Raw genomic sequence first — 27,482 nt, forward strand, 5'->3', positions numbered from 1 at the left:
ACAGGAAATATTTTAGACTTCAAGGTCTCTGTCATGACTATTCAACTCTGCCATTGTAGTGTTGAAACTATCATAGGCAATATGTAAATAAATGAGTGGTTGTGTTCCAATAAAACTTTATTTACAAAATCAGGTGGTGGGCTGGAAGTGTCCCATCGATTACAGTTTGCCAGTAATCCCTAATATAGAGGGAAGGGACGACATATGGAAAAATTAAAGCAGTTGTTTATTTGAATAATGAGACTATAGGAAAATATGTTTTTAATATCTCTTAATTTTGATAATTTAATTTTGTTGTAACTAAAATTTAGAGGGGGTTTTACCCCCATTTCTTATGTTTCAGCTAAGCTATAGGCCAATTTTAAAGCAATGGCATTTGGTTTTCTCAACTATATATCCTTCCAGATTATCTGAAATTCCTGTCAATAGAAGCATTTCTTTGTTAAGTGTTTAGCCAATTTGTTAACTCAAACTGATAACACATTAACCCATGAGTGGCCTAGGGATTAATTTAATACTAACAGTAGAATTAAATCTGCACTCTAGTCACTATTTTAGGCACTATACATATTTATTTAGTCTTCACACCAGCCGTACGAAATATGTAGTATTTTTATCCCTACTTCACAGGTGAGTTAAAGAACCTATGCAAGGTCATCAGGCCACTAAGTGGTAAAGACAGAATCCCAGACAACCTAGGTCCAGAGGCCATGCTCTTAACATTACATCCTACTGCTGAAGGAGGGACACACTCGCAGACAAAATTGAGCATAAAAAGGTAGTAAGGAGAAAGACAGAACAACATTGTAAACACCTTTGATAAAATACACTAGATTTCTCAAAGCCATAACCTTCAACTAACCCAAGAACAAACAGAAACACCTGATTATTCCTAACTCCCAAAGCACTGGTTCTCAACCATGGTCGCACATTAGAATCAACTGGGGACCTGAAAACAAATCCCATGCCCAGGCCACTCTGCGAAGGTGGCATCATATTGGTGATGGACATTTTAGTGACCTGGTGGTCCCGCAGCCAGACTGCGGTGGGCTGAGTGAGGAGGGGTGATGAAGCCTGAGTAGTAAGTGCAGGCAGCTCCTTCAGGGAGGCTGACTGTGGAGGGGTAGGTGGAGCGGTGGCAGGAGGCACGCATGGGGAGGATGATGCGTTTGCTTAAAATGGGGGAGACCTGAGGGTTTTTATATGCGAATGGGCCATGCAGAAGGAGAGGCTGGAGCAAAAGGAGAGGCTGGAGCAAAAGGAGATACTTGGCATTTCTGAGAAGGTGGGAGGAGATGTGATCTACAGCACAGTTTAGAGATTGCGCAGGACATGTGGCTTTGGAGCTGGGCAGACCTGGCAGGTGTGACTATGGCTTTTCTGCTTGAGTGAACTTGGTAAAGTGAAGTGGTAAAGACAGAATCCCAACCCAGACAACCTAGGTCCAGAGGCCATGCTCTTAACATTACATCCTACTGCTGAAGGAGGGACACACTCGCAGACAAAATTGAGCATAAAAAGGTAGTAAGGAGAAAGACAGAACAACATTGTAAACACCTTTGATAAAATACACTAGATTTCTCAAAGCCATAACCTTCAACTAACCCAAGAACAAACAGAAACACCTGATTATTCCTAACTCCCAAAGCACTGGTTCTCAACCATGGTCGCACATTAGAATCAACTGGGGACCTGAAAACAAATCCCATGCCCAGGCCACTCTGCGAAGGTGGCATCATATTGGTGATGGACATTTTAGTGACCTGGTGGTCCCGCAGCCAGACTGCGGTGGGCTGAGTGAGGAGGGGTGATGAAGCCTGAGTAGTAAGTGCAGGCAGCTCCTTCAGGGAGGCTGACTGTGGAGGGGTAGGTGGAGCGGTGGCAGGAGGCACGCATGGGGAGGATGATGCGTTTGCTTAAAATGGGGGAGACCTGAGGGTTTTTATATGCGAATGGGCCATGCAGAAGGAGAGGCTGGAGCAAAAGGAGAGGCTGGAGCAAAAGGAGATACTTGGCATTTCTGAGAAGGTGGGAGGAGATGTGATCTACAGCACAGTTTAGAGATTGCGCAGGACATGTGGCTTTGGAGCTGGGCAGACCTGGCAGGTGTGACTATGGCTTTTCTGCTTGAGTGAACTTGGTCTCAGTCCTACCTGTGTGTGTTGTTTGAGGGGAGAGTAAGGATGGCATGAGATAATGGACGTACCACTTAACACAGGACCTCCCATGTGGCGAGGATCAGTAGAGCAGCTACTGCTGTAGTAAGAAGCTAACACTGGCAATGACGCAATAATCTGCCGTGGTCACCGGAAATGCAAGTACGAATAGCAACAGTATTAGCGTGACCGTATGAGCAATGGTACAAAGGATTGTTTTGCATGCATCAACATTAATAGGTTGGCCATAGAAATTTAGGCTCCTAGTTTCTCCAGGTGGTAGAAGAAGCTCAAGTTATCTGTTGAGAGTGAGATGGGAGGTGGCTGCTTTGAACTTGGAGGGAAATTCTAACTGGGCTGTCTTTTCTTATCTTGTAGCACAGAAGTCGCTTGGACAGGACCCATTGGTTGTTTTCCCTATAAATAAGCTGGTGGAAGAAGGCTCCAATGTCACCATTTGCTACGTTTCTAAGAGTCCTGAGAGTAATATATCCTGTGCTATGGAAGGGGTACCGATACACGGAGAACGACTCAGTCCAAATGTGTTTGCATTCATCTTGAATAACGTTCGTTTCATTAGAGAAACTGGGACAAACATCTATTGTGTGAGCCCAAGTAATATGAGCGGCACCATCCTCTTTGTCTCAAGTAAGTACACACATTCTCTTTGCCCTCCCTTCCCATTTCCTGATGGAATCTCCTTTAGCAGAAAACAAGTAAACATTTTCATGGTCTCAATTGTCTTTGGTTTCCCAAGTCTTCTAGGAGAGACAGGAAGAGATACCCGAAAGCAATACTTCCAGGATTTCCTATTGTTTTCTTGTCCTTACAGACAATTTTTTTCCCTAGAAACCAAGAGTAGTAAAGGGGAGAAAGTTTAGGTCATGACCTGGACCACTGGGAAAATAACCTGCTTTGCCTTAGCCGTGCTGGAATTACCGCAAGAGTTGGGGAGGAGAGAGGCTGCAGATTGGAACCCCAGAGAGGCAGACAAGGTCGTGGTCTGGAGGACCGGAGGTTGGAGCCTTTTCCGATGCTGGGTGTGCCATCTGGGCCAAGTTTCCTAGCCTCTCTGCGCTGGTTTATGCCTCTGTGAAGGGGGATGATGATGCTTGTTGAGTATCAATGAACGTGGACATCATGAGTATCAGACACGTGGCCTGGTCCTGATACTACAGCTGCACACAGTAGGAGTTAGTACATGCAGCCATTGTGTGGACATGTCAGTGCCTCCATGGATGTTAGCAGTGGAGCGGGAACATTTTACGTTGTATGTAGGTGTGTGTGCCCACACCCGGTGGCTTCCTGTGTTTCATCTGGAGACAGCCCTTCCCTGCACAGTAGGGCAAAATCTGCAACTCTGTCCTCACTGCTCCCCAGACGAAGGGCGTCTCCAGGCTCTGGGACACGTGGTTCATTTGCGCTCCTTAGACCGGCCTCTGAGAACAGCAGTGGCTCCGGGCACCTGGAGGTGAAGCATTCCTTGGAACCCTCAGCTCCCAACGGCTGAGTTTAGCAGGTTCCCCAAATCAGACTGACTTTCTGGTACCCCAGGTGCAGTCCCTAGGTTCTCTGTAAGCCACAGCCTCCGAAATGAAACACCGGGCAACACTGACTGTGCATTCATTCTTTCCCTCACTTGGCCTGTTACTTAGCAGTGCTTGCTGAGTGCCTACGAGCAGGCACTGGGGATACAGCATTCATCAAATAGGCTCAGTGCTGACCACATGCAGAACACCCACCTCTCATCCCCCATGACACCCCAGAAGAGCACAGAGGAAGGAAGGAGAAGGGGCCAAAAGGATGAGGCACCGGAAGTGTGACTCTGGAGCTGCCAGTGTATAGGCAGGCTTCCATTTGGTGGTCCCGTCATCGCTCAGAGTAACTGTGGCCTCAGACCCCAGGCAGAGCGCACCATTTTACTTGGTTTTCAATAAAGGGATTTCACTACGCCTCCTGTCTGTTTTTTCTTACTATGGACAGAAGTACTTGAGGAGCCCAAGGACTTTTCTTGTGAAACCCAGGACCTCAAGAGTTTGAACTGTACGTGGGATCCTGGGCATGACACCACCTTGCAATACCAACCTTCCCAACGCTACACTTTATTTGAATCGTAAGTTAGCTCTGATTACATTCTTGACAGATTCTTCCTTGTTTACGGTGCTTGTGACAACATGACAAAAGCCACATTTAGATGTTGCAGAAAATGTGAACAAATATTTTAAAACCACCCTGCCAGGGTTAGGAGGAAATTCTCAGGGGGTCATAAGTGTACAATACTTTTTACCTGAGTTTCGTTAAAGGAAAATGTCGTGTAAAAAAAGATAAGAAAGACAGTTAATGATGAATTTTGATGTGAAAATAGTTCCATCTGTGTTAAATAATAGTTCCATTTGGGTTTACCTAGTATCTTTTTAAGAATATTCAAAGTAAACTAAGGAGTGTTCTCACCACATACAAGGGGGGAATCGGTGATTCATCGTTACCTATTGAACCACATAAATCAAACTTGTTGAAACAATATTTCCATTATTAGTGTTTGTTGGTGATGGGGAAATGGATGCTGTTGTGTGGGACATAGTTTTAAAGCCACTGAGTGTGCCCCAAGGGAGACAGGGATACACGGCTGTATTAATAAAAGCGCAAACCCTGGAATTGTTGTTTTTCTGTTTTTTGTTTTTAAGATTTTCCGGGAAAACGAAACTTTGTGAACACAAAAAATGGTGTCATTGGCAAGTAGCTCCAGACTCACAAGAAACATACAACCTCACACTCATAGCTGAAAACCAATTAAGAAGGAGAAGTGTCAGTATATTTTTTAACCTGACTCATCGAGGTGAGACTAGAATTATTACAGACTTCTGTGGTTGTGAACATATCTTTGTTTGACACAACGGGGGATCTAGTAAATGTGCTGCAGATTTCTGCCTAATTCGCATCCTAAGTGAAAGTTACAATTCCTAACTCTTGTTAATACTACACTTGTCTTCCAGGACGCATGTGTGGCCATGGTCGTTTGTTTTGATAGTGTAATAAGCAGCAGTGAGCTTACTACTCAACTTCAAAACTAGAACTCTAATAACTTATTTCATCTCCCATCCCATAGCCCCTGACCCTGCTCCTTCTACCAAGAAAATTACAGATTTAAACTATAAGTGTGTGTATGTATTCTCATTTTTATGTAGTCCTAACAATGCTGTGTTTTTGTTTGGTTTTAACGTATATAAAAGACATCAAGCTATATATAATAGTCTAGTAATCACCTTTTATATAATATTAACTGGCTAAGATTTAGCCCGTAGTATTGAATGTTGCTTTAGTCCATTCATTTTCACTGCTGTAGAATATTTCATTCTGTAAATATACACTATTTTATTTATGCATCACCTTTGATGGGTTTTCAGATTATATAACAAGGCTTTTGTTCTTGGGTACATCATTAATATGGGCATTTTTAATACATGTTTCCAGCACACATTGAGTTGTGGGGTTTTTTGAGTATATACCTAAGAGTGCAATTGGTGAGGACACAGAAAATGTGAATGTTCAATTTATGAAATAATGACAAATAATGCCAAATTATTTTCCAAAGTGGTTGTACTAATTATACCCCCATCCTGTGGATTCATATAGTCCCTTCAACTTGGTATTGTTACCCTTTTTGTTTTTGTCCATTGAATAGATATAAAATGGGATTTCATGATGGTTTTGATCTACATATCCCCGAAGCTGAATATTTCTTCTTATGTTTTGACCACATCTGTATCTCTTTTAGGAAATGCAGACTCTTTACATATGTTCACTCTTTCTGGGATATTCATCCTTCTCCTTTCACCTTCTTAAGTCTCACACATCTTTCAGATTTCAGCTTAATCATCATGTCAGTCAGTCAACGAATTATGGGGTGCCTCCAGTGTAGCAGGCACTGGGGATCCAGCCGTGAACAAAATTGGATACCTGTCCCTACTGAGCTTATGTGCTCGTGTGTGTGTGTGTGTGTGTGTGTGTGTGTGTGTGTGTAGGGGGGCTGGTGAAGAGGTAAGAGTGGGGAGTGGAGATGTACAGTAAACATATAAACAAGTCAGTAAAACGATTTCAAGCATTAATAAGTCTGATAAAGAAGAAAAAAATGGACATAATGGAGTAGACTGCAGGGGTGTCCAAACTGTTTTCAACGTTTTTTACCAAGGGCCATATGCGGTAAAATACGCAAACAGCCGGGCCACTCACTCGAGGTGAAGTACGCATTGCCTCACCCGGTTTATTTAAGTAAACTAAATATATTTTTGGAATTTGCTGCGGGCCAATTAACAATGGATTGCGGACCGCAGTTGGCCCGTGGGCCACAGTTTGGACACCCCTGGAGTAGAGACTGCTTTGCGTGCTGCTTGAGTTAGGATGGCTAGGAAAAACTCTGAGGGAGTTGCTTCCTAAAGGATGAGAAAGAGGCAGAAAATATCCAAGGGAAGAACATTGGTAGCAAAAGCAAGAGGCTTTACAAAGGTCACAGAATGGGAACGAGCTCTGGGTTTTTTTGAGGGACAGAAAGAATGCCCTCGTTCCATACTGTGAGTGAAAGGAGATTGGGATGTAGGCAGTGGCCAGATCATGCAACAACTGTGGACCTGGTCAGGACATTTGTATTGGAAAGGGTTAATCAGCACAGATAGATAACATGATTGACACTGTAGAAAACAGATCACTCAGGCTGGACTGCAGGGGGTGAGGCAGGGAGATCAGTAGGAGGCTGTTTCAGTGTCAGGCAATGACCTTGGACCGAAGTTGGAGTGATGCAGTTGGTGGAAAGTGGTCATATTCTGAGTACACTTTGGAATAGAGTTAGTAAGACTTCATTATAGGGAAGAAATGTGGATTATTGGAGGAAGTTAGGGTGATTAGTATGTTTTAGGCCTAAACACTCGGGCAAATATTGGAACTATTTCCTGAAATGGGGAGGATACTGGGGAAGAGCAGCTCTGAGCTGAGAATAGAGTTTCCTTGTAGCTGTGTTACATGTGAGATGCCCTTTAGCTGTGTTACATGTGAGATGCCCTTTAGATATGTCTATGTGGAGATGCTGACGACACAGTTGGATATAAAGTTTGGAGAGCATGGAAGAAGTCTGGGATGGAGAATTAGAATTGAGAGTCATCAACCTGAAGATGATACTCAGCAAAGGAGTAAAGGAGATGAGGGCTGAGACAGGGCCTCCTAGACCTGCACCTTTTAGGTCCGATGCCCCTTTTACACCTTCAGAGTTCTTACCCCAGTTTCAGTGTTTCACTTTTTTGTGTGGTTATTGATTCATGTTTGCTCCTCTACTGCGGTTTGAAGGCAAGTGCCTTGACTGGTTCTGTTTTTTTATCCCACCTAACAATTTCTCTTTTTATTGATGTATTTAGGTCATTGATGTTTAACATAATTATTGATATGGTTGGACTCAGGTCTTCCATTTTACTATTTATTTTCTATTTGTTCCCTCTGTGTTTCATTCCTCTGTTCTTCTTATCCTGCCCCCTTTTGGATTATTGGAATATTATTTAGTATTCCATTTAAATTATGTACTGGCTTTTGCCTGCATCTCTTTGTATTCTTTTTTTTCCCCTCTAGAGATTACAATATACATTACTAATCTTTCAGTTTTTTTAGAGTTAATATTTTACCACTGTAAGTACAATGTAAAAACTTGACAACCACATCTGTTCCTTTACTCTCCCCTATTGAGAAGGGTCAGAGTTATCATATGTATCACATCTACATACATTATAAACCCCACTAGACATATACTTTTTTTAATAAATTTATAACATGTTTGTATCCCTACGTAATACATTGTTTTGATTTGCTTGTTTTTTTGTTTGTTTGTTTGTTTGTTTGTTTGTTTTTAAGATTTTATTGGGGAAGGGGAACAGGACTTTATTGGGGAACAGTGTGTACTTCCAGGACTTTTTGTCCTTTCAATCTTAGTTGTGGAGGGTGCCATTCAGCTTCAAGTTGTTGTCCTTTCAGTCTTAGTTGTGGAGGGCGCAGCTCAGCTCCAGGTCCAGTTGCCGTTGCTAGTTGCAGGGGCGCAGCCCATCATCCCTTGTGGGAGTCGAGGAATCAATTGGCAACCTTGTGGTTGAGAGCCCACTGGCCCATGTGGGAGTCGAACCGGCAGCCTTCCAAGTTAGGAGCATGGAGCTCTATCCGCCTGGGCCACTGGGCCGGCCCTAGATAATATAATTTTTGCTTCCAACATTCATACATATCTTAATTAATGAACTTAAGGGGGAAAATTGTCCCTTATTTATTCACAGCACTTACTCTCTTGTCTTTCTGGGACTCTCACAAACTAATGCTTTTGTTATTATCCCACACCTCCCTGAGACATTGCTCATTTTTAAAATATCTTTTTCCTCCCTGTTGTTCAGATTGGATAATTTCTATTGATCTACCTTCAAGTTCACTCTTTCCCCTATCAGCTCCATTTTGCTATTGCTCTTACCCAAGGCATTTTCTATTTCTTTTGTTGTGTTTTGCAGTCTGAAGCTTCCATTTTGTTCTTTTTATCTTCCATCTCTTTGCTGAGACTTTGTATTTCCCGTTTCTTTTGAAAACGTCCATGATGTTAGTTGGAACATTTTATAACAGTTGTTTAAAAGTCTTTGACAAATAATTCCAACATCTGTGTTACCTTTTTGTTGTCATCTGTTGATTGTCTTTTCTCATATGACTTGAGATTTTCCTGATTCTTTGTATGCTGAGTAATTTCGGACTCTATCCTGGAAATCTTGAATATTATGTTGTAAGGCTCTGGGTGTTTAGATCCTATGGGGAATATTGACAGTTTTGTTGTAGTGGACAACTGACCTTGTTAGGTTCAAGCTGCAAATTTCAATGCCCCTATTTGTGGGCTTTGGCTTCACTGCCAGTTCCCTTTTCAAAGCCTTTGTAGTGCTTTTCAGATCTGGTCCAGTGCCACCCAGTGGACAGTCTGGGACCTGGGCAGTGGTCTGTTAGTTGGGTCCCCAAAGTCTTTGATATGCTGATTAAGATAAGATCCGTGCGTGCACAACTGAGAAGTAAGCACACGAGTTCATAAACAGCTTTATGGACTTGCTTTCCCAAGCTCCTACTTCTCCATGATCTCCCTGATACTTTTCATTTTTCTGGAACTCTCCTTTTTATTCTCCAGCCAGAAATCTGGGACTGTAGTCACCCCATTCTTCCCCTCATTTCCACTACTGTGCCAAGTGTTAGGCAGACTGATTGGGGGGGAGGGGAATGGTCAATTTAATGTTGATTCAGTAATACTTCAAATCTTGGTCTTCTATTTTGGTAAGATGCTGGGTTTTGATATATTATCCCCAGGGGCTGCTTCCCCTCCACAATCTGCCTGCTTTTGTTTAATTTCAGAGTCTTCAGATAGTTTCTTTTTATATTTTGTTCAGTTTCTAATGTAATCAGTGAGAGAGAAAGGCTGTACTTGGCTTACTCCATCCTGGCTGTAAGTCTGGCTTTATTTGCCATTTTCTCAAAAATAAACAAAAAATACTTATTGAATAAATAAATGATGAACTGAACTGCATATTTATCAAAGTCTTTTGGATCTATGCTTGAATTTTTTACTTTGTTTCCTTCTCTCTCTCTGTCACTTTTTTTTTTTTTTTTTTGGCAGTTCATCCAATGAAGCCCTTTAATGTGTTTCTTAAAAACATAAGTGCCACAAATGCCACGATGACCTGGAAGGTACACCCTGTTGGGAATTACTCCACATTATTGTGTCAGGTTGCACTCCATGGTGAAGGAAAAGTGATACAAGTAAGCATATTGCTTAATATTCTATTTTCAAAAATCCCTTTGTGTCCTGAACAGAGAGACTGATGAATAAAATCTCTCTAAACTATTAGTTCTGTGTGGGTTCAAATAGTGTGAGTTTAAAAGGGTCTATGAAATTCGTCACAGACTTTTAGAGTTGGGAAGGGGACCTTAGAGATTTCTTTTTCTTTAAATAACTAGTCTTACTCCAAATCAGGCTGTGCCGTATTGTGATTTGGCTTTGCAATGAAGTATACTCACCAATACTTCTGTCTCTTATCAAGCAGCACAATGTCTCTGTCAAGGTGAAGGGTCAGTACTTCTTAAGTGAGCTGGAGCCTGTCACAGAGTATGTGACTCGAGTACGCTGTGCTGCGTCTAACCACTTCTGGAAATGGAGTGAATGGACTGGTCAAACCTTCACCACACTGGAAGCTGGTACGTTCGGATCCCTGATATTTAACTCAAGGATCTAAACTGACACACGTTATAAATAACATTAAGCGCAAAAGGAAAATGGCAAAAAAGATAAGAGGTTTTAGTAAATTGTGCTTATTTTAGATTAGAGTATAATAAACCTGAAAATGCTTAACTTTGCTTTTGATGATGATAAGAAAATGACATGAATCTACTGATGGTAAATTTTTAGTTTTTTTTTTTTTAACCTCTGATAACACTTTACTTAATGCTAGAAAACTCAGTGTTTGTGTGTATTCTAATCATACTTAAGTATAATCATAGTGAGCAGAGTTAAATGACACCATTGTAGAAATTATATTGACATAACTATAGAGCAGTATCAACTGGGCTGCAGTGGTCTTTTCTTACAAACACTAGTTTATAAACCAGTTGAAGATTTTTCACTGAGCTTGGGGTCCCATATTGTGCCTTAGTATTTTAATAATTTTTTGATTTCCTATTGGCTTCTTTAGCAAATTAAAATCTTCTTCAAGAGATTTTAAAATGATATGGTCACCGGTAGGTTGAGGACAAAGAGGAAGCAACCAAAAGAAAAAAGGACTTACTTCAATTTCAATTATTGGGGACAGTAAAGTTATATTTTGATAAAACAGAAGGTTAAATCTTTAGGTGTCATATTCCAAAAACAATTCTTGCATAGAGATATTTTCAATCAAATCACAAATCCCTTGTCCTACAACTTACTGTTGAAAAAGAGAAGGAAGCAAACCCTTGTAGAGCAATGTGGTGAGAACTGTGTCAGCAGGAACTGTGCAGCTCGTGCCATGAGTGTCCACAGGCCGCTGACTCAGGCACCAGCTGGGAACTGGTGGGGGAGGGACAGGGCCTTCCCAGCAGAGGGCGACAAGCAGAGGTTCCCAGGCATGACTGGAGTGAAGGGCCAGCCAATGGGAAATGAATTCCTGGAAGAGCACAGCCTGCCCTGAGGGCTATCTGTGTGAGTGCTTCCATTGCAACCTTCTCAAATAGGGCGAGGAAGTAGCCATGGTCCACTGCTCAAAGAACAGGAAGTTTACCCAACTCACTTACTGGACTTGGTCTGACGCATGATTCCAGAATTCTTTGGTGGCTCCCAGAAGCTCTGCGGCTTGTCATTCATAAAGGGCTTTCAGTTTGATGTCCCGTGCAGATGCAGCAGACCTTTTGTAAAGCACCTACTATGTGTGCCTAGTGAGGAGTGAACAATGTGGCCATGGATAAATGGGTAGAAGTCACAGAGGATGGAAAAGTGAGAAGCAAGTCTCAAGGGTACTCATCATCACTTCATTGACGGAGCTAGAAGACGTTGGGATTCTACACACATCTGGTGACCCGAGAACTTTTCTTTGGTTAATTTCAGCTCCCTCTGAGGCTCCTGATGTCTGGAGAAATGTGAAGACAGTGCTGGGATCTCATATTGTAACCTTATTCTGGAGGGTAAGGTGCACATATTCAAAAAGGCAGATTTGCTCGGCACTAAGTCTTTCCCTGTGAGACTGGATTTGGGTGCAGTCTTCCAACTGGGAGTGTTCTTCACATGAGTCCAGCAGAATGTCTTGTCCAGTGGAGGGGTCCCCACACCACACTGATGTCCCTCCAGCTTGCACTGTTCCTTCTCTGACAGCCCACTGCACAGATGGCCAGTTCTGAATGTTAGAACCTACATGTCTATAACTTCTACTCAGGCCCACCTCTACCTTTTGCAGGGCTCAGGGCACAAATATGAAGTGGAAAAGTATATACCATATTTAAAAGTTATGAATATTTAAATACTCATAGTATTTATATTTAAAAGTTATGAATATTTAAATACTCCCAGTATTTACATTGAAAAGTTATGAGGCAAGCTTAAAAAACTACAATATAAATATACGTTGTTCTCCTACCTTGACTAATATGCCTTCATGACAACCAGGAAAGTCAGGTTTGTGTTCGGAACTCTCGATTCCTCAGTGTTTGATACCAAAACATGGCCAAGCTGGGAGAGTTGGGCCCAACGACAATCCACCCCCTTTTCTTCCCACCTCCACTCTGGTCCTCTCTGCAAGGAGCCCTGTGCACATATGTGGACCTGCTAGACTGTGTATCCAGGTTCTGCCCACAACCCAGGCAAACAGTCACTCACAGACTGTTCTCAGGTCTAGCAGGGGCCACATCCCAGGGGCACTGTCTGTCCTCAGGAGGGTAGGCCTGAAGGACAGGCCCTGGAAGTAGGTTGGCACTATGTGGGCTGGGAATTTCTGCAACCCGGAGGATCGTCTAGAAGGGGGACCATGGGCTCTGGGTCTGGGGAGGGCATAGCTGGCAGAGGGAGTGGGGCCAGGAACTGGGCGCCCTGCAGGGTTCAAGCATGTCCTCTCCCAGGGGTATCTACCGCACCTTCTTAAATGCAGGCTAGAGACCTCCTTTCTCTTGATTCCTGGCTTGGTCACTCTTCTGTGGACACATTATGCTCTTAAGGAATAATGGGCTCATCCCCAAATGATCTCATCCTCTACTCAACTTTAGTTAGAGAAGAAGGCATAATGTCAAACTTGGTTTAGAGGGCTATTTTCTCTATTAAACTGCTTTAATTAGCTGGTGTGTGTGTGTGTGTGTGTGTGTGTGTGTGTGTGTGTGTGTGTGTGTGTGTAAGTTGTTTGGGGGACAGAAAAGATAAAAAAGTAATTTTCTCCTTTCAGAGGAAAGCCCATTTTGAAATAATGATCTTTTTTTTTTCAGCCACTATCAAAATCGCATGCCCACGGGAAGATTCTATTCTATAATGTAGTTATAGAAAATCTAGACAACCCATCCAGTGTAAAGCTCCTCTCCATTCCTGCTCCGGCCAATGGCACAGAACTAACCCTCGACCAGTGTTCTTACCAAATCCACGTCACAGCTAATAACAGTGTGGGCACTTCTCCTGCTTCTATAATTGTCATCTCTAGAGACCCTGGAAACAGTGAGTTATGTTTGTTTTGTTTTTATTCTCTTGGAAAATGTCACTGATGTTATTAGGTAGAGATGAATTGGAAAGACAATTACTTGAGGAGACAAGAGGTCTAGCTACCAAGCAGTGTTAGTCATTCTCTTTTGGTCCAGGTGAGTCACTGGGTTTCCTGGGACAGTCCTCAGTGTGGGAAGACTGACATTTCAGCCATCGCTCAGGACATTTCTGCCCAGGAGATTCTTCAACAAACTTGGGAAATTATCTCAGATTTACTCACATAAATGCAACAGTAACAAACAGTCCTCACTGATAGGGGTGGTATGAATGTGCTTTGTGGCTGAGGAAATAAAGAGTTGCATTTATTATTATATTGTAAAATATATCGTTATCCTTTGCCGCCAGCCCTAAAAAGAGCTCGTGAACATTTCCAGAGGTCATAAGGAGAACTGGCATCACCTTTCAAGAGGGGCTTTGCCAAAGCTGTAGAATAAAGGATGGTAGCTAGCTAATTAATCCCTTAGCGTGTGAAAGAGCAAATGAGGTGGAAATGCCCTTGCACTTAAAATCAGTAGTGATATTAATTTCCTTCTAGGGAGAGCTGTGAAAAGAGGTTGGATACACTAAATCCCCACAGCAATACACTATGAGACAATGCACAGTTGAACATAATACAATTGACGTTTGAGGTCATTCATGAGCCTTACAGTAATGTCACCCTTCAGTTACTGCGATTAAGTTTTTCAGACCCCGCTTATGGGGTTATGTCAGGTGGTGTTATACCTGTCATTCATGGTAGACTTGAATTGGGGTTAAGTGGGCCAGATTAGAGGGTATTGTTGCTTTGTTTTATTTTAATTTTAACAATTATCCTTTGTGCCAACTGAAAAAAAGAAGTTAGGGTAGTGGCACAGAAGAAAAACTAAGGAGTTATTTAACATAACCTTTGCTTGTCAAGACTGTATTAGGGAAGGAAATCACTAGTTGTAATCTGCCTTCACTGGGACCAGAACAGTCAAAGCAGGCATTTCCTTCACCCTGGAGGAGGTGGTGGATAAAAGAAAGACACCTCACATGAGGCCCAGTGCAAACAACACTGCCGATCACTGTTATCTGTTTTAGGATCTTCCCGAGGAGGTGGTGGATAAAAGAAAGACACCTCACATGAGGCCCAGTGCAAACAACACTGCCGATCACTGTTATCTGTTTTAGGATCTTCCCGAGGAGGTGGTGGATAAAAGAAAGACACCTCACATGAGGCCCAGTGCAAACAACACTGCCGATCACTGTTATCTGTTTTAGGATCTTCCCGAGGTGTGGGTTCCTTCCATACCTTCCCTCCCTATGCCCTGCTTTCAGGCCTCCTTGCCTTTGCCTGTGAGGCTCTCTCTAACCTTCCTGAAGTGGTCACATGCTTAAGTCACCAGAGTGGACAAAGTCACTGATATGCTGAGACAGACCCATGAGGTTAAGACAATTTACATCTCTCCATGCACTCCTCAAAACGTATTTGCAATTTTAAAGAAGCAACTTGATTAGAGTTATGATTCTAAGTCAGGGTGAAATTTAGTCAGTGTGAATAAGTGAAGTGAAAATTGTCACTTAAAGATTTGTTTCTTTGATGAAGGAGGAGAGGGAAGCCATGTAGGCAGGATATACAAAGGCCTTCTTGGGGAAGGAACCCCTGGCCTCGTACCCAGGACTCCACATTCCTTGGGATACACCCAAAAGCTGGGTGATAACTCAGTGTCCAGAAAATTTAGTAGCACCATGCTTTCATATTAAAGTTCAGTGATAATCAGGATTGCCAGATAAAATACAGGGCACCCCATTAAATTTGAACTGCAGATAAATATTGAGCAAATGTTTGGTGTAAGTCTGTACTATGCAATCTTTGGTCCTCATGGGTTGATTTTCTGAGCAGCTGCTTGCGGGCCCACTCTTTGATCAGGGTGTGCTTTCACTCGACCAACCAGCTGAAGCCACAGCTCTATCAGCAGTGGCAGGATGTGAAGTGAGCCTTGGGACGTAGGAGAAGTCCCCATCCCTCAAGATCTAGGGTGACGCTAGATCAATAGAACTGGATATCCATTAAGACCATATCACCTTTTTGCCAACAGTCAGACTTTACGAAAACTACCCTGGCATATGAAATATGTGGAGGTGGCAGCCTTGGTCATAAGTAGCGTGAACATTCTTGTGTAATGAGACTTAATACCTATCCGAATTGTATTTTTATCCTCACCTCGATCTCTACCCCTAGCATCTGAGAAACAGTAGTTAGCTCAGGAGCAGCCAGCATTACGTGGGGGAGTTCAACTCAATTATTTGTTCCTTCACAGATATTTGTTGAAAGCAGATTAAGTACCAGACATTGTTCTAGGTCACAAGTCAGCAATATTATCAGTAAAGGGGCAGATAGTAAGTATCTTAAGCTTGGCAGGTCATACAGTCTCCATTACATAGTCAATATTCTTAATTTGTTTGTGTGTTTTTTACAACTGATTAAAAATCTTAAAACCATTCTCAGTTCAAGAGTCATATAAAAACAAGTCTGAGATTGGATTTGCCCTGAGGGCAGTAGTTTGCCAGATCCCTGTTTCTGGTGCTGAAGTCTGGTTGGGTCTGAGGAGGTCAGAACAAGGGGCGTCTGAAGGGCAGGTGTGAAGGGAGAGGCAGGAAAACACCCAGGAAAGCATCTCTCCTCTCCCCCACTCCACGCTCCTGTAGTAACTGAAGTGGTGGGGCCCCTACCTGTTGGATACACTGCATGTTCAAGTTTATTTTATTCTTCAGATACTTTTACAAAATGTTCCATTAGTTAAATCTGAAATCTTGCCCTATTTGTAATGTATAGAAAATGTTGAAGAAGGAAGAATTCAAGGCACAGAGGATGGATTCTCTTTGTCTTGGAAACCCCAGTCTGGAGATGTCATAGGCTACGTTGTGGACTGGTCTCCCCAAGACCCGCGCTGTCAGCTCCAGTGGAAAAACCTGGGCCCCAATACCACAAGCACAGTCATTCGCTCAGGTAAGAAAAACCTTCCATATCGCCATCTCGCTCCACCCACCTTTAAGCAAGTTCAACTACGATGTCTAGACCATCTCAAAGATACTTTGTGATAAACGCACCATTTTGAAATTATAAATGCAGCATGAGGACTAAGAATTTCAAATTTTGCAATCAGATTTGGCCTGAGATTTGACCTTGAATCTACTTTGACAGACAATCTCTGGAACTCAGGCTGGAATACGGTTTCATGATTTTCATGAATTTGTTCCTCTAAAGTAGTGGTCTCGAATGAACGGCGGAGGGACATTCTAACAGTTTCCAGAGCTTTTACGAAACAAAGGAGTATATGGATTCGGGATACGTTTAGGAAATAGTGTTGATGGGAGTGGATCAGCTCCGACAGTTTCAGTGGAACATATCAAACTTGATCTCTTACTGGATTTGTAATTTCAAGATTGCTATGTTAGAAAAATCAAAGGAGCCTAGCTTTGTAGTTTGAACTGGGGGACTCGTGGCGCCATCTGCTGGGCTCAAGATGAAGATGCGAGGCTTGTCTGGGTCCAGAGGGTGACAGAGGCCCCTGGAGGGCATTCAGTTGTCCGTGGGAGTGAGGAGGTGTCGGTGGCATGGCAGGTGGATTGCAGAGGTGCGGCTGTGAGGGGAAAGTGAGGAAGTGGGAGCAAATCCTTCCAGACACTTGGCTTTCATGGGCAGAGAGAAGGCGAGTTGCTGGAGGGGAATTTGGAGTCAAAGGAGAGTTTATAATGGTTTTCTGTGCCTGCTCCAATTCCGCACCCGGTTTCATGCACATGAATAAGGGCATGTTTGAGAGCTCTTCTTCCCAAGGACAATGTAAGGACGGTCCCCACAGGCTTCCTCAGAAACAATGGAGGACTCCCAGGCTCAGCAGGAGGGACGAGGGTGGAGAGGAAGTACAGAAACCCCGAGAAGGAAATTATGAAAGGAATACAAATTCAGTTTTTCTTCTTTTTCTTTTCAGAAGTAATGAGAATCTCATTCTGTGTTGTTGAAAATCTGTTGACTTTTCTTGTCTAGATGCTTTTAGACCAGGGATCCGATACAACTTCAGGATTTATGAAATTTCTACAGAAAGGATCGCTTATTTATTGGAGAGAAAAACAGGATACTCCCAGGAACTGGGTAAGTTTAAAGAATTTCATGTGCCCATGGGCAAACTTGTTCAGAGCAATCCAGAGACTCCTAGCTTTGGGTATAGGAAGATTTCAACACCCTTCCTAATTTTCAGTGTCCCATTGTTCTGGAAATTGGGTTTTAGAAAATTATTTTTTAACATTTTCATTGAAGACAATTTATAAAGTGTTATGCAAAAGACAAAATCCTTGCTAGTTTTACCACCCCAATGCAAATACCCACTTGGAAAGCTACGTTAGTTCAACCTGGGAACTTCAGTTCTTCAAATCTGCCCTTACCTCTTTGAACTTAACCCTTCTGCCTCCTCCCTTGTCCTCCCCTCCCCCTCAGTCCATTCTCTTGTCAGCTCTTCTCTGAAACATGACAGTTGACCTTTGAATAACAGAAGGGTTAGGGGTGCTAACCCCTGCACAGCTGAAAATCCACGTGTAACTTTAGACTGCCCCCAAACTTAACCATAGTCCTCACTCAGCATCCACAGGGGGTTGGTTCCAGGACCCCAGCGGAAACCCAAATCCACGATACTGAAGTCCCTTATAGAAAATGGTGTAGAACAGTGCATACAGTCGGCCCTCTGCATCTGTGGGTTCAACCAACCAAAGATCAAAAACAAGTGGTTTTTCATCCTTGGTTGGGAATCCATGGATGCAAAAGCTGGGGATACAGAATACTGACTGTATATTTATTGAAAAAAATCCACATGTAACTGGATTCCTGCAGTTCAAATCCGTGTTGTTCAAGGGTCAACTATTTAGAACTCAGGAACAGAAGGAAATCTAAAAAGGCCTTTATTGTCTTTTTTGCTGTGTGACCTTGTATAAGCTACTGAGTCTCTCTGGGCGTCCCTTTTCTTATCTGTGAAAGGCGAGGCTTGAACAAGAAGATGGCTCAACTTCTTCCCAGCTCTCTCAGACGACATGAAGGCAGAAAAAGATAACATTCCTTAACTTGTCACAAGCTCCTACAGCCTCTGCAGTTGACTGTGGTTCTACTTTTAGTTTACGTAAATGCTCAGAGACCATTTAGACTGTTTAGAATGCTCAGGGACTATTTCCAAATCATGCCTCTTTTCTTACCCCAACTTCCTTTCCTAGCTCCTTCAGAAAACCCTCAAGTGGCCGTAAGTAACTTGACATCCCACTCCTTCACTCTGAGTTGGAAGGATTATTCCACCGACTCCCAACCCGGTTTTATCCAAGGGTACCATGTTTACTTGAAACCCAAGGTGGAGCAGTGCCACCCAGGATTTGAAAAGGTGGCCCTTTCAGGTAACTTCTTTTTGTTATTTCACTCCTTCCAGATCTTATGGCCAGGCTGAATTCTATTCTTGCATGCTTTTATGATCAAATAGGTGCTGAAACAAATTCGTAGGTGGACAAGATGGTGGGGGTTGGTATTTGAACTTACTTAAAAAAAACAATGTGACCTGGTATTTTTGGAAGTACTTTTAGTAACATCATGTCCTGAAGAAGACTTGCCACTTTGGACACATTCTTGCTAACCCATTTTTCTTTTTTGCCTTTGAGTTTGGTAACGGTTATTACAATGTGTTTTTAAGTCTCTTGCAAGCTCTTACTGTCTCCAGCAGATCTCTGTGTTCTCCCTGGATCACCAACATCCTTTGCTTAGTATATTTTTTTGCTTTTCTTGCCAGCTCTTGAAAATTTTACCAATGTCCTCAGTGTGGTGAAATTATGATGTAATTTTTGGTTGGTTTAAAAATGTTGACAGTGCTGAGTCAACAAGAGTGTTAGTGCCCAACTCTCTCACAAGACCTCTATCACACACTTAATAAGTTTTTCTTCTTGTAAAAAAAAAAAAGTTTTTTTTTTTTTTGTTTTTTTTTTTTTAACCACAGATGATTCGGTATGTTGCCAATATAAAATCGACAACCCGGAACAGAAGACGTTTGTTGTGGAAAACCTACAGCCGGAATCCTTCTATGAGTTTTTGGTCACTCCATACACAAGTGTTGGTGAAGGTCCCCATGATACTTTCACCAAGGTCACCATTCCGGATGAATACTGTGAGTTTTTTTCAAATCAAAACTCTCCCGTTTAGGAGTTCCTGGGAAACTGACAAATTACATACGCAGTGCTGTGGGCTTTGTCTAGTCAGGAATTTTTAAACCTTTCTTTCCTGTCTGTCTGTCTCTGTCTGTCTGTCTCTTTTTCTCTAGATGAGACTGTTTCACACACACACACACACACACACACACACACAAATGTACAGAATCCTACTACACAAAACAGATACGAGTGGGGCTAATCTGACTGATCTATGGCCTGGAACCTTCCTCCTGCCTCTCTCAGTGGCCCCTGAAGTACTTCTCTGGAACTCAGTCCCAGAATAGTTTGAAAATTACAGACAGCATATTTTAGTGTTGGCTTGGAAGAGCCACATGACTTCTGTCTAGAGAAGGGCGGTGCTGTTTTTCTCAGCTGGATTGCTCTCTGCCGCCAGCCTTCAGGCTGGTTTCCTTCAGTGGCCAACTAATTGCTTCCTGACTTTGCCTCTCTGGGGCAGATTAGACATGGCTGTGATGAGGCAAGAAGGCTTTGTTCACAAACCGGGTGTTTGCAGAGTTGGTGGGGAAAGGGTGAGATAAAGACATCCATATTTTCAAAATGCCTTTGGTCTAAAAGGTGAAGATAGAAGAGGAAGGAGAATGGCAGGAACTGGTTAATGGTAAATAAGATTCTCCTGGTAAACCCTGACCTGCCATGAACAAGAAGGTGGGGGAGAAAATAGATACTGATGGAAGGAGAAGGAGAAAAGTCGGTAGCAAACAGGGTAATATAGAAGGTCCGCACTGCAAGGGAACTCTGAAGAAACACCTCTGTGAGTAACAAATAGGCTAAAATGTCTGCCTGACGTTACCAGCTGTCCCCTACCTGTGAGGGGTCCCTTTGCTGAAGGCGGGACTGTGAGGATGGGATGGGCTCCTCAGGCAGAACTGCTGACCCCGGGTGCCCTCACCAGTGATGAGGACACACACGACTACAGTGGCAGTTTGGGGCACTCACTGCTGTTCACCACGAGACTGAAACATGGCCCCAGGTCTCTAAGCCAAAGGCCAGAACTCTGTTTTTGTTCAGTCAATGAGTCACATCATTTGAGCACTCGTGCCATTTTGGAGTTAATTTTAAATTCATTTTCATGCTATTTTTCTCCTACCTTGGTATTTATTTGGCTGGTAGAAGTGTGTGTGTGTGTGTGTGTGTGTGTGTGTAACATATACGTATAATTATCTTTATCGCAAGTATATTTTCTGATTTCATTTATCTCCCTTACTCGTGCTAAACCTCCTTAGCCTTGGCTGTGACTCTGCTGATTATATTGATTATTCTTAAAAGGGAAAATAAATTGCTGCATAATTGCAGTAATGAGAATGACATCCTTCAGTTACAAAAATAATATGGGTGAATCACAGATGCAATGCTGGGTGACAGAAGCCAGACCTGACTCTTACTATCTGATTCCATTTATAGAGTACAGAAAGAGGCAAACGGCATTTATGTTGTTAAAAGACAAGATAGTGGTTACCTTGGGAGGAGAAAATGACTGCTGGGGACACCCGGGGAGTGTTCTGGGGAGCTGGTAATGTTTTTTTCATGGCCGGGGTACTGGTTACAATGGCTGTGTTCAGTTTGTGAAAATTCACCCAGCTGTACACTTTTGAGTACCTTTCTAAATGCATATATTATACTTCAGTAAAAAGTTTAATAAACCTATCTGGACTTTGGAAATTACTATGGTTAGCTCTCTAGGCTTATCCTCAAATGCATTATAAAAATACACAATTGAACCAAATTTTAAAACCAATTGTAGTCATCATAAGTACTGATCTGGAGAGCAAGGTGTTTTTCGGTGCTATGAGGACGGGAGTTTCTTAGCCTTCACCTGGTGTCAAGGTTCATTTGAGGCCAATTGTGGAGGTGCTTGGTTTGCCACCCTCTTACCTTGCCATGCCTCTTACATCCTTTTCTCCAGAGCCCTGTGCTGCCTCATAGCACCGGGTTGGGAATTACCCAGGCCTGCCCGCCCTTAGAAATCTCCAGCATTACCTAACACACACACACACACACACACACACACACACACCAAACCCCATGCCTTACAGGACACTGAGTGTTGTGTCTGGGGAGTGGGGGAAGCAGGGAAGCACGTGCATTAAACAGAATATGTGTACATGTGAATGGCAGCCTCCAAATCCTCCCTATGCAATTTGCATTTTACTTCTGAGAAATAAAAATAGAATAATTATCCCAGGTTAAGACTTATTCATTGTATTAGAGACTAACTAGAAGCGTTAGTCAATTTTTGATATGTAGCAAAATCCCTCACCGTGTCAGTGGCATACAAAAACAGATACTTCTTTTTATGCTCATGGCGTGGCTGATCTCGGCTGGGCCAGGCTAGGCTCCAGGCTTCCGTCAAGTCTAGCTTTGTTTCATATAGTTTCACTCTGGGGCTCGGGCTGAAGGCGTAGTGGCAATGAGGGACAAACTCTTCTCGGTGGATCCCAGGAGCACAAGAGGGCAAGCAAACTGTGCAAGTACACTGCAAGCAGCTACTAACAATATAATTACTAACATCCCACTGGCCAAACCAAGTCACGTGGCTGAGCCCTAAGTCCAGGGCCAGAGAAGTACACTGCACCTACCATGACGCTTTGCAAGAATGTGGAGTGTAATTCTAACACAGGAGGGAGAGAAGAATGGGCAGTAATGATCCAGTCTGTCAGAAGAAGTAACAAGTTTAAGTCACAAGTGAGAGACAAATGGTTCCCCGTGTTGGCTGGTTGGTTGTTGTTTTTTCCCCCGTCAGGCAGAACTCTTATTGAATCTCATATAAATAGACTTCTGAGAATGTCAAAACGGGGGACATGTAAAATTACTCTCAACCTTAAACTTATTTTTATTCCTTTGAGGAGGGAAAAATACTCATTCAAAATATGCCCTTCTTTTTCCGTCTGCAGCCCACGTCCTGATGCGTATCATCCTCCCCATGAGTTTCTGCCTTGTGCTCCTCATGGTCCTGTGTTACTTAACGAGTCAGTGGTAAGTGTGTGGGGGAGGCTATGCAAGGAGGCAGTCAGAACAAAGTCTAGGAAGGAATTTAATAAAACAAATCACACTGAATATGAGAAAAAGTGCTTAAAAGGAAAAGGACAGAGGAGGGAGCCTCAAAAGAAAATATGACACATTTTTAAATAGTTTTGCTTTTCTGGTCACTAGATAAGAAAAACAGTAACTATTTCAAAAGATGGCAAAACTTGTTCAATAACAATAGCTAATATTTGTATTTCACTTACTATGCGCTTGACATTGTTCTAAGTACTTTACATGTAACAACTCATTCCATCCTCACAATGCTACAATAAGCACAGTAACTATCTCCATTGAACCGATGAGGAAATTAAAGCACAGATGGGTTAATTTAAGTAGCTTGCCCCGTGTCACAGTTAGTGAGCCATAGAGCAAGGATTAGAACCTGGGAATCTGCCTCCAGAGTTCTCAACTCTTAATGATTCCGCCCTATTGCAAAATTCAGTCTCATGTTCACTGTTTTTCTAGGATGAAGGACAAGTGTTATCCTGACATTCCAGACCCTTACAAGAGCAGTGTCCTGTCATTAATAAAATACAAGGTAAATGTTGGGGAATTGTATGGATACCATATACCTGTTAAGTCCTAATCCAGGGTGAGGGCTGTAATAATCATACTTTCCTAGACTTCTTCAGGAAGATATAACAGAGCAAAGCCAATTCTGTTCCCATAGCCTTGAGATGGGAGAATGGAACTTTGATTTCTTCTGTCAGGGGGAATCCTTTGGTTTTCAACACCACAACCCATTAACATGTGACCAGGATGAAACATGAGAAAAAGTGAAGCTCTAAGTACATTTCTCATACTTCGTCTCCCCTGACATGCACGCGCGTTATATTTACGTATTTTTTTGTTTGTGTTCCAGGAGAATCATCACCCCACGATAATGAACGTCAATGATTGCGTTCCAGATGCCATTGAAGTTGTCAACAAGCTGGAAGGGAGTAGGATCCAGTTCTTAGGTGCCAGGAAGTCCCTCACAGAAATGGAGTTTACTAAGCCTGCCTACCTTTACCTCCTCCCAACAGAGAACTACTCCGGCCCTGGCCCCTGCATCTGTTTTGAGAACTTCACCTACAATCAAGCAGCTTCTGACTCTGGTTCCTGTGGCCATGTACCTGTACCCCTCAAAACCCCACCAAGTCAGCTGGCACTGTTGACTTCACCTGAAAATTTACTCAAGTCACTAGAACAAAACTATGTGAACTCCTCGGGAGAAAGCCCAGCTGGAGAAAATAGTTTGAATTATGTGTCCCAGTTGGCTTCACCCATATCTGGAGACAAGGAAAGCCTTCCAACAAATCCACCAGGGCCAGCACTCTGTTCCGAGTACAGAACGCAAATGGCTGTATCCCTGGGTCATGCCTCGCCTTCCCCGAGTGAGAATAGCAGCCTCTCCTTGGTTACCCTTTTAGATCAAGGTGAACACCGCCGCTAATCGTGTACCCAGGTGGTACCTTCATGTTACATAGGCACCAAGAGAAGCACAGCCAGCACCGTTCTATTGCCACATATCTCGGTGCTTAATCCCAGTGAGCTATCACCGCTGGCAAGTCTGATTTATGTACGACCACTATCGTCTTGCCAGGTTTCCGAGTTCAGTAGCTATGAATTTACTATCCTTCCTTGGAGCAGGCTTGCTGTAGAAATGGCAGGATCATGGGAATAGGCGTACCAACTGCCACCCTGGCACTTCACATGGGAACAGACACCATCCCCACAGTACTGGACAGGGTGGCTGTGGTCCTACAAGGTCAGCCTTTAGCGAGAAATTATTTCCATTAAGTTTTACCCCCACGTTTACTGTATTAAGGGTAAAGGAAGTAGATTTAAGGCTTTAATAAAGTCCACAGATCTGTTACTAAAGCATAGATTGTGAATGATAATTTATTCTGAATGTATTTGATGAAAAAGTCACAGATGTTTGAGACCAAAACAGATTTTCGACTTGTCTTGCAGTAATAAGAATCTGGAGTTCATTGGCACGGTAAAATTAACTCTTCTGGGGCACAGACCTTATCCAATAGCTAAGATATGAATTAATCAGTAAGATCCCCACAAATGTCATTTTATCTAGCTTAGCACAGTCAGAGTGGGATTGGCAAGGAACTCCTGACCTAGTGTCAAGATAAGTGCACTCCTCCTTGATAGACACCAGGCTTCTCCCATAATTTTTGATGACTACCTCAAATAGAAAAAGGAAAGTATATCATTGAGTAATTCCATGCACATTTTATGGTTGCTCTTTTACTTCAAGAACTATAATATATAAATGACCTGTTTTCATTTAGCATCCTTTGGACTCTGCAATAAGTTGTTTTGAATCAAGATAACACCCTAATTTATATTCCTACTATGGTAACCCAACAGAATTAAACCGCATTGTTAGACATTGTCTAGAATAATCAAAAGCTATCTGGAGTGGAGAAATTCTGTTTCAGCTCAGCAGCAGCTTTGTCTCCTTGAACCAATATATGCAAAGCACCTGGTGTATAATAGGTGCTCAATACATGTTCATTCCTTTCTCTTCCTTCCACCCAACCCTTAATGTGTATTGACCACATTTCTAAACAAGCACAAATGGGGGTTCCTTTTTGTTTGCTGTGGTGGACATGACACTGCCTCTGGTACCAAATGCTCAGCACGGTGCCATCAACACTGTGAAGAGGGAGGGAAGGACCCACGTCTCACTTTAGGGAGATGTCAGCTGGCCTACATATCCCCAGACAAACCAGGACTTCTGTTCAGAAGGCGTTTCCACCTTTTCCTTACATGTGTCTAAACCCTTTGCTAAGAAAATTGGTTATCAACTCCTAACAGAGTACAAACAAATATCTTGATCAGTATAACAGTTTTGAGAAGACTTTGGGGCCAGTATTGCCACCACTTACCCTCTTTGTGTTCCTTTGTCATGCATGATGCAGTGATTAACGTACACAGAAATGTCGATGACAGCGACAGCTGCTTTGTAAATAGTATCTTTCACATAGATTGCTTTGAAAAATAATCCACAAAACTTTGAAGTCATTTTTGTTGCAATAAGCCTTAATTAAAATATTTCACCATTGCATTATTTTGTGTGTTTTCTCTGCCTCAATGAAATGAAAATCTAACAATTAGGATAGCTGATAAATCACCTCATGAGCTTACTAAAAAAATGTAAATATCTGGGTACCACTCTAAACCTCCTAATCAGAATCTCTGTGGCACAAGGCTTGGAATCCATATATTTTTTAATCAGGCATTCAGATGCACGCTCAACTTTGAGAATCACTGGCCTAATCAAATGAAGACGTCTTTCTGAAATATAACAGCACACCAGTAGGAAAGTTACGTAGCTGAGCTATGTAACTTTGTGCTTATGATATCACTCTAACTGTAGTTTTGGCTATAAACATTCCTCTCCCATGTTTATAACAACTAAATAAATTAATATTTATACCTTAATTTTTTGTATTATATACAATCTTAACTGCATTGTTTTAGGAAATCTTATTTAGAAACTTAGAAATTTGTATTCATATGTCAGTAGAATTAATTGGATTTTTTAAAAAAAACTCATGGACAATTTCATATATACACAAAAGTCGAATAGTTTAGTGAACCCGCTATGTACTACCATCAGCCCCAACAGCCACTAACTCATGGCTGTTTCAGGATATTCATATCCTTATCCACTGTCCCTCCAGATACTATTTTAAGGCAAATCATATGATTTCATCTGTAAATATTTGTTTCTCTAAATGGACTTTACTTTTCCTAACATAGCTATAATACATCTTTTTAAAAATCACACCTAAATTCACATTAGCAATAATTCCTTAGAAATATCAGGATATTTTGATGGGGCAGGACTGGCATTAGTGACTTATAAATACCTCATCGGCCTGGAGACCAGTCCTTAGCTGTGGTAGGGTACCACGATGGTTCAGGAAGGGAGCAGGGACCTAGTCACAGCACAGGGTCCTGGCCTCGCTGGAAGTGTCTGCTGACCTTCTAACACCTGACTCACACTAATTCGAGTGAAACTGATTCTCTGCTAGAATTAGACAACATCTAATATTTGTTCTAAGAGCTCTGTGGAAAGATAAGCTGGGTTTCATCTTAAAGAATTTACAAAACATATGAAACACTTTGCGTAAAGTAGAACTTTAAAAACCCTTAAAGAGATACAACAGAAAAAACAAAAAGCCTTCAGAATTAGCAGTTAAGAGGATATATACAACACAATCACTAAGTATATTCAATTTAAAGGACTAAGCAAATATAGTTGTCTTAGTCCTCCATATGCCTTAAAGAAACAAAGTTTTAGTATATTCTGGTTTCTTTTTTTTGGAATCAATACAAAAGTAGTTATTATGGTCTGAATTATCCCCCCCAAATTGGTATGTTGAAATCCTACCCCCCAAAGATGATAGTATTGAGGTGATTAGGTCATGAGGCTGGAGCCCTCAGGAATGGGATTGATGCTTTTATGAGACCCTAGGAAGCTCCGCAGTCCCTTCCGCCATGTGAGGACACAAGAAGTGTCAGACTTGGAAGGGGGCCCTCACCTGATCACACGGGCACAGAACTGTGAGAAATATTATTTCTGTTGTTTATAAGTTACCATGTCTGTGATATTTTGTTATAGCCCCCGACATGGGCTAAGACAGTATTTTATTTTTGAATGTTTTTGTACATCAAATAATTTTTTTAAATGAAACAAACTTTCTAAAGTTCAGTTATATTATCACATTTTTCAAAGATCAGCTGTATGATGATTATTAACTGTACTTTTTAGTTTATATGAGGGCCTACTGTTTTTGTTGAATGACATACATATATAGTGGAAGACAATG

At 42.2% G+C, this 27,482-nt stretch overlaps 1 protein-coding gene across 5 annotated transcripts in view; it reads left to right on the forward strand.

The window, feature by feature from the left end:
• Positions 1-25,711, forward strand: part of OSMR (oncostatin M receptor) — a 50,306-nt gene extending 24,595 nt beyond the window's left edge. For 3 of the 5 annotated variants that reach the window (XM_019737311.3, XM_088796495.1, XM_074328979.2), the window contains 14 exons: positions 2,535-2,804; positions 4,140-4,269; positions 4,841-4,992; positions 9,817-9,959; positions 10,241-10,394; positions 11,776-11,852; positions 13,137-13,359; positions 16,202-16,375; positions 17,414-17,518; positions 18,625-18,798; positions 19,389-19,556; positions 22,512-22,593; positions 23,110-23,182; positions 23,507-25,711. In XM_019737311.3, the coding sequence (XP_019592870.3) occupies positions 2,535-2,804; positions 4,140-4,269; positions 4,841-4,992; positions 9,817-9,959; positions 10,241-10,394; positions 11,776-11,852; positions 13,137-13,359; positions 16,202-16,375; positions 17,414-17,518; positions 18,625-18,798; positions 19,389-19,556; positions 22,512-22,593; positions 23,110-23,182; positions 23,507-24,079 (2,498 nt within the window). In that variant the 3' untranslated portion in view covers positions 24,080-25,711. The remainder of the gene's footprint in view (positions 1-2,534; positions 2,805-4,139; positions 4,270-4,840; positions 4,993-9,816; positions 9,960-10,240; positions 10,395-11,775; positions 11,853-13,136; positions 13,360-16,201; positions 16,376-17,413; positions 17,519-18,624; positions 18,799-19,388; positions 19,557-22,511; positions 22,594-23,109; positions 23,183-23,506) is intronic. The other 2 variants (XM_019737314.3, XM_074328980.2) reach the window with 1 other exon arrangement.
• The last annotated feature ends 1,771 nt before the right edge of the window (positions 25,712-27,482 follow it).

Source organism: Rhinolophus sinicus, chromosome 3, assembly GCF_057876585.1.
Source record: "Rhinolophus sinicus isolate RSI-liver-muscle chromosome 3, RSI-T2T, whole genome shotgun sequence".
NCBI classification, from domain to species: Eukaryota; Metazoa; Chordata; class Mammalia; order Chiroptera; family Rhinolophidae; genus Rhinolophus; species Rhinolophus sinicus.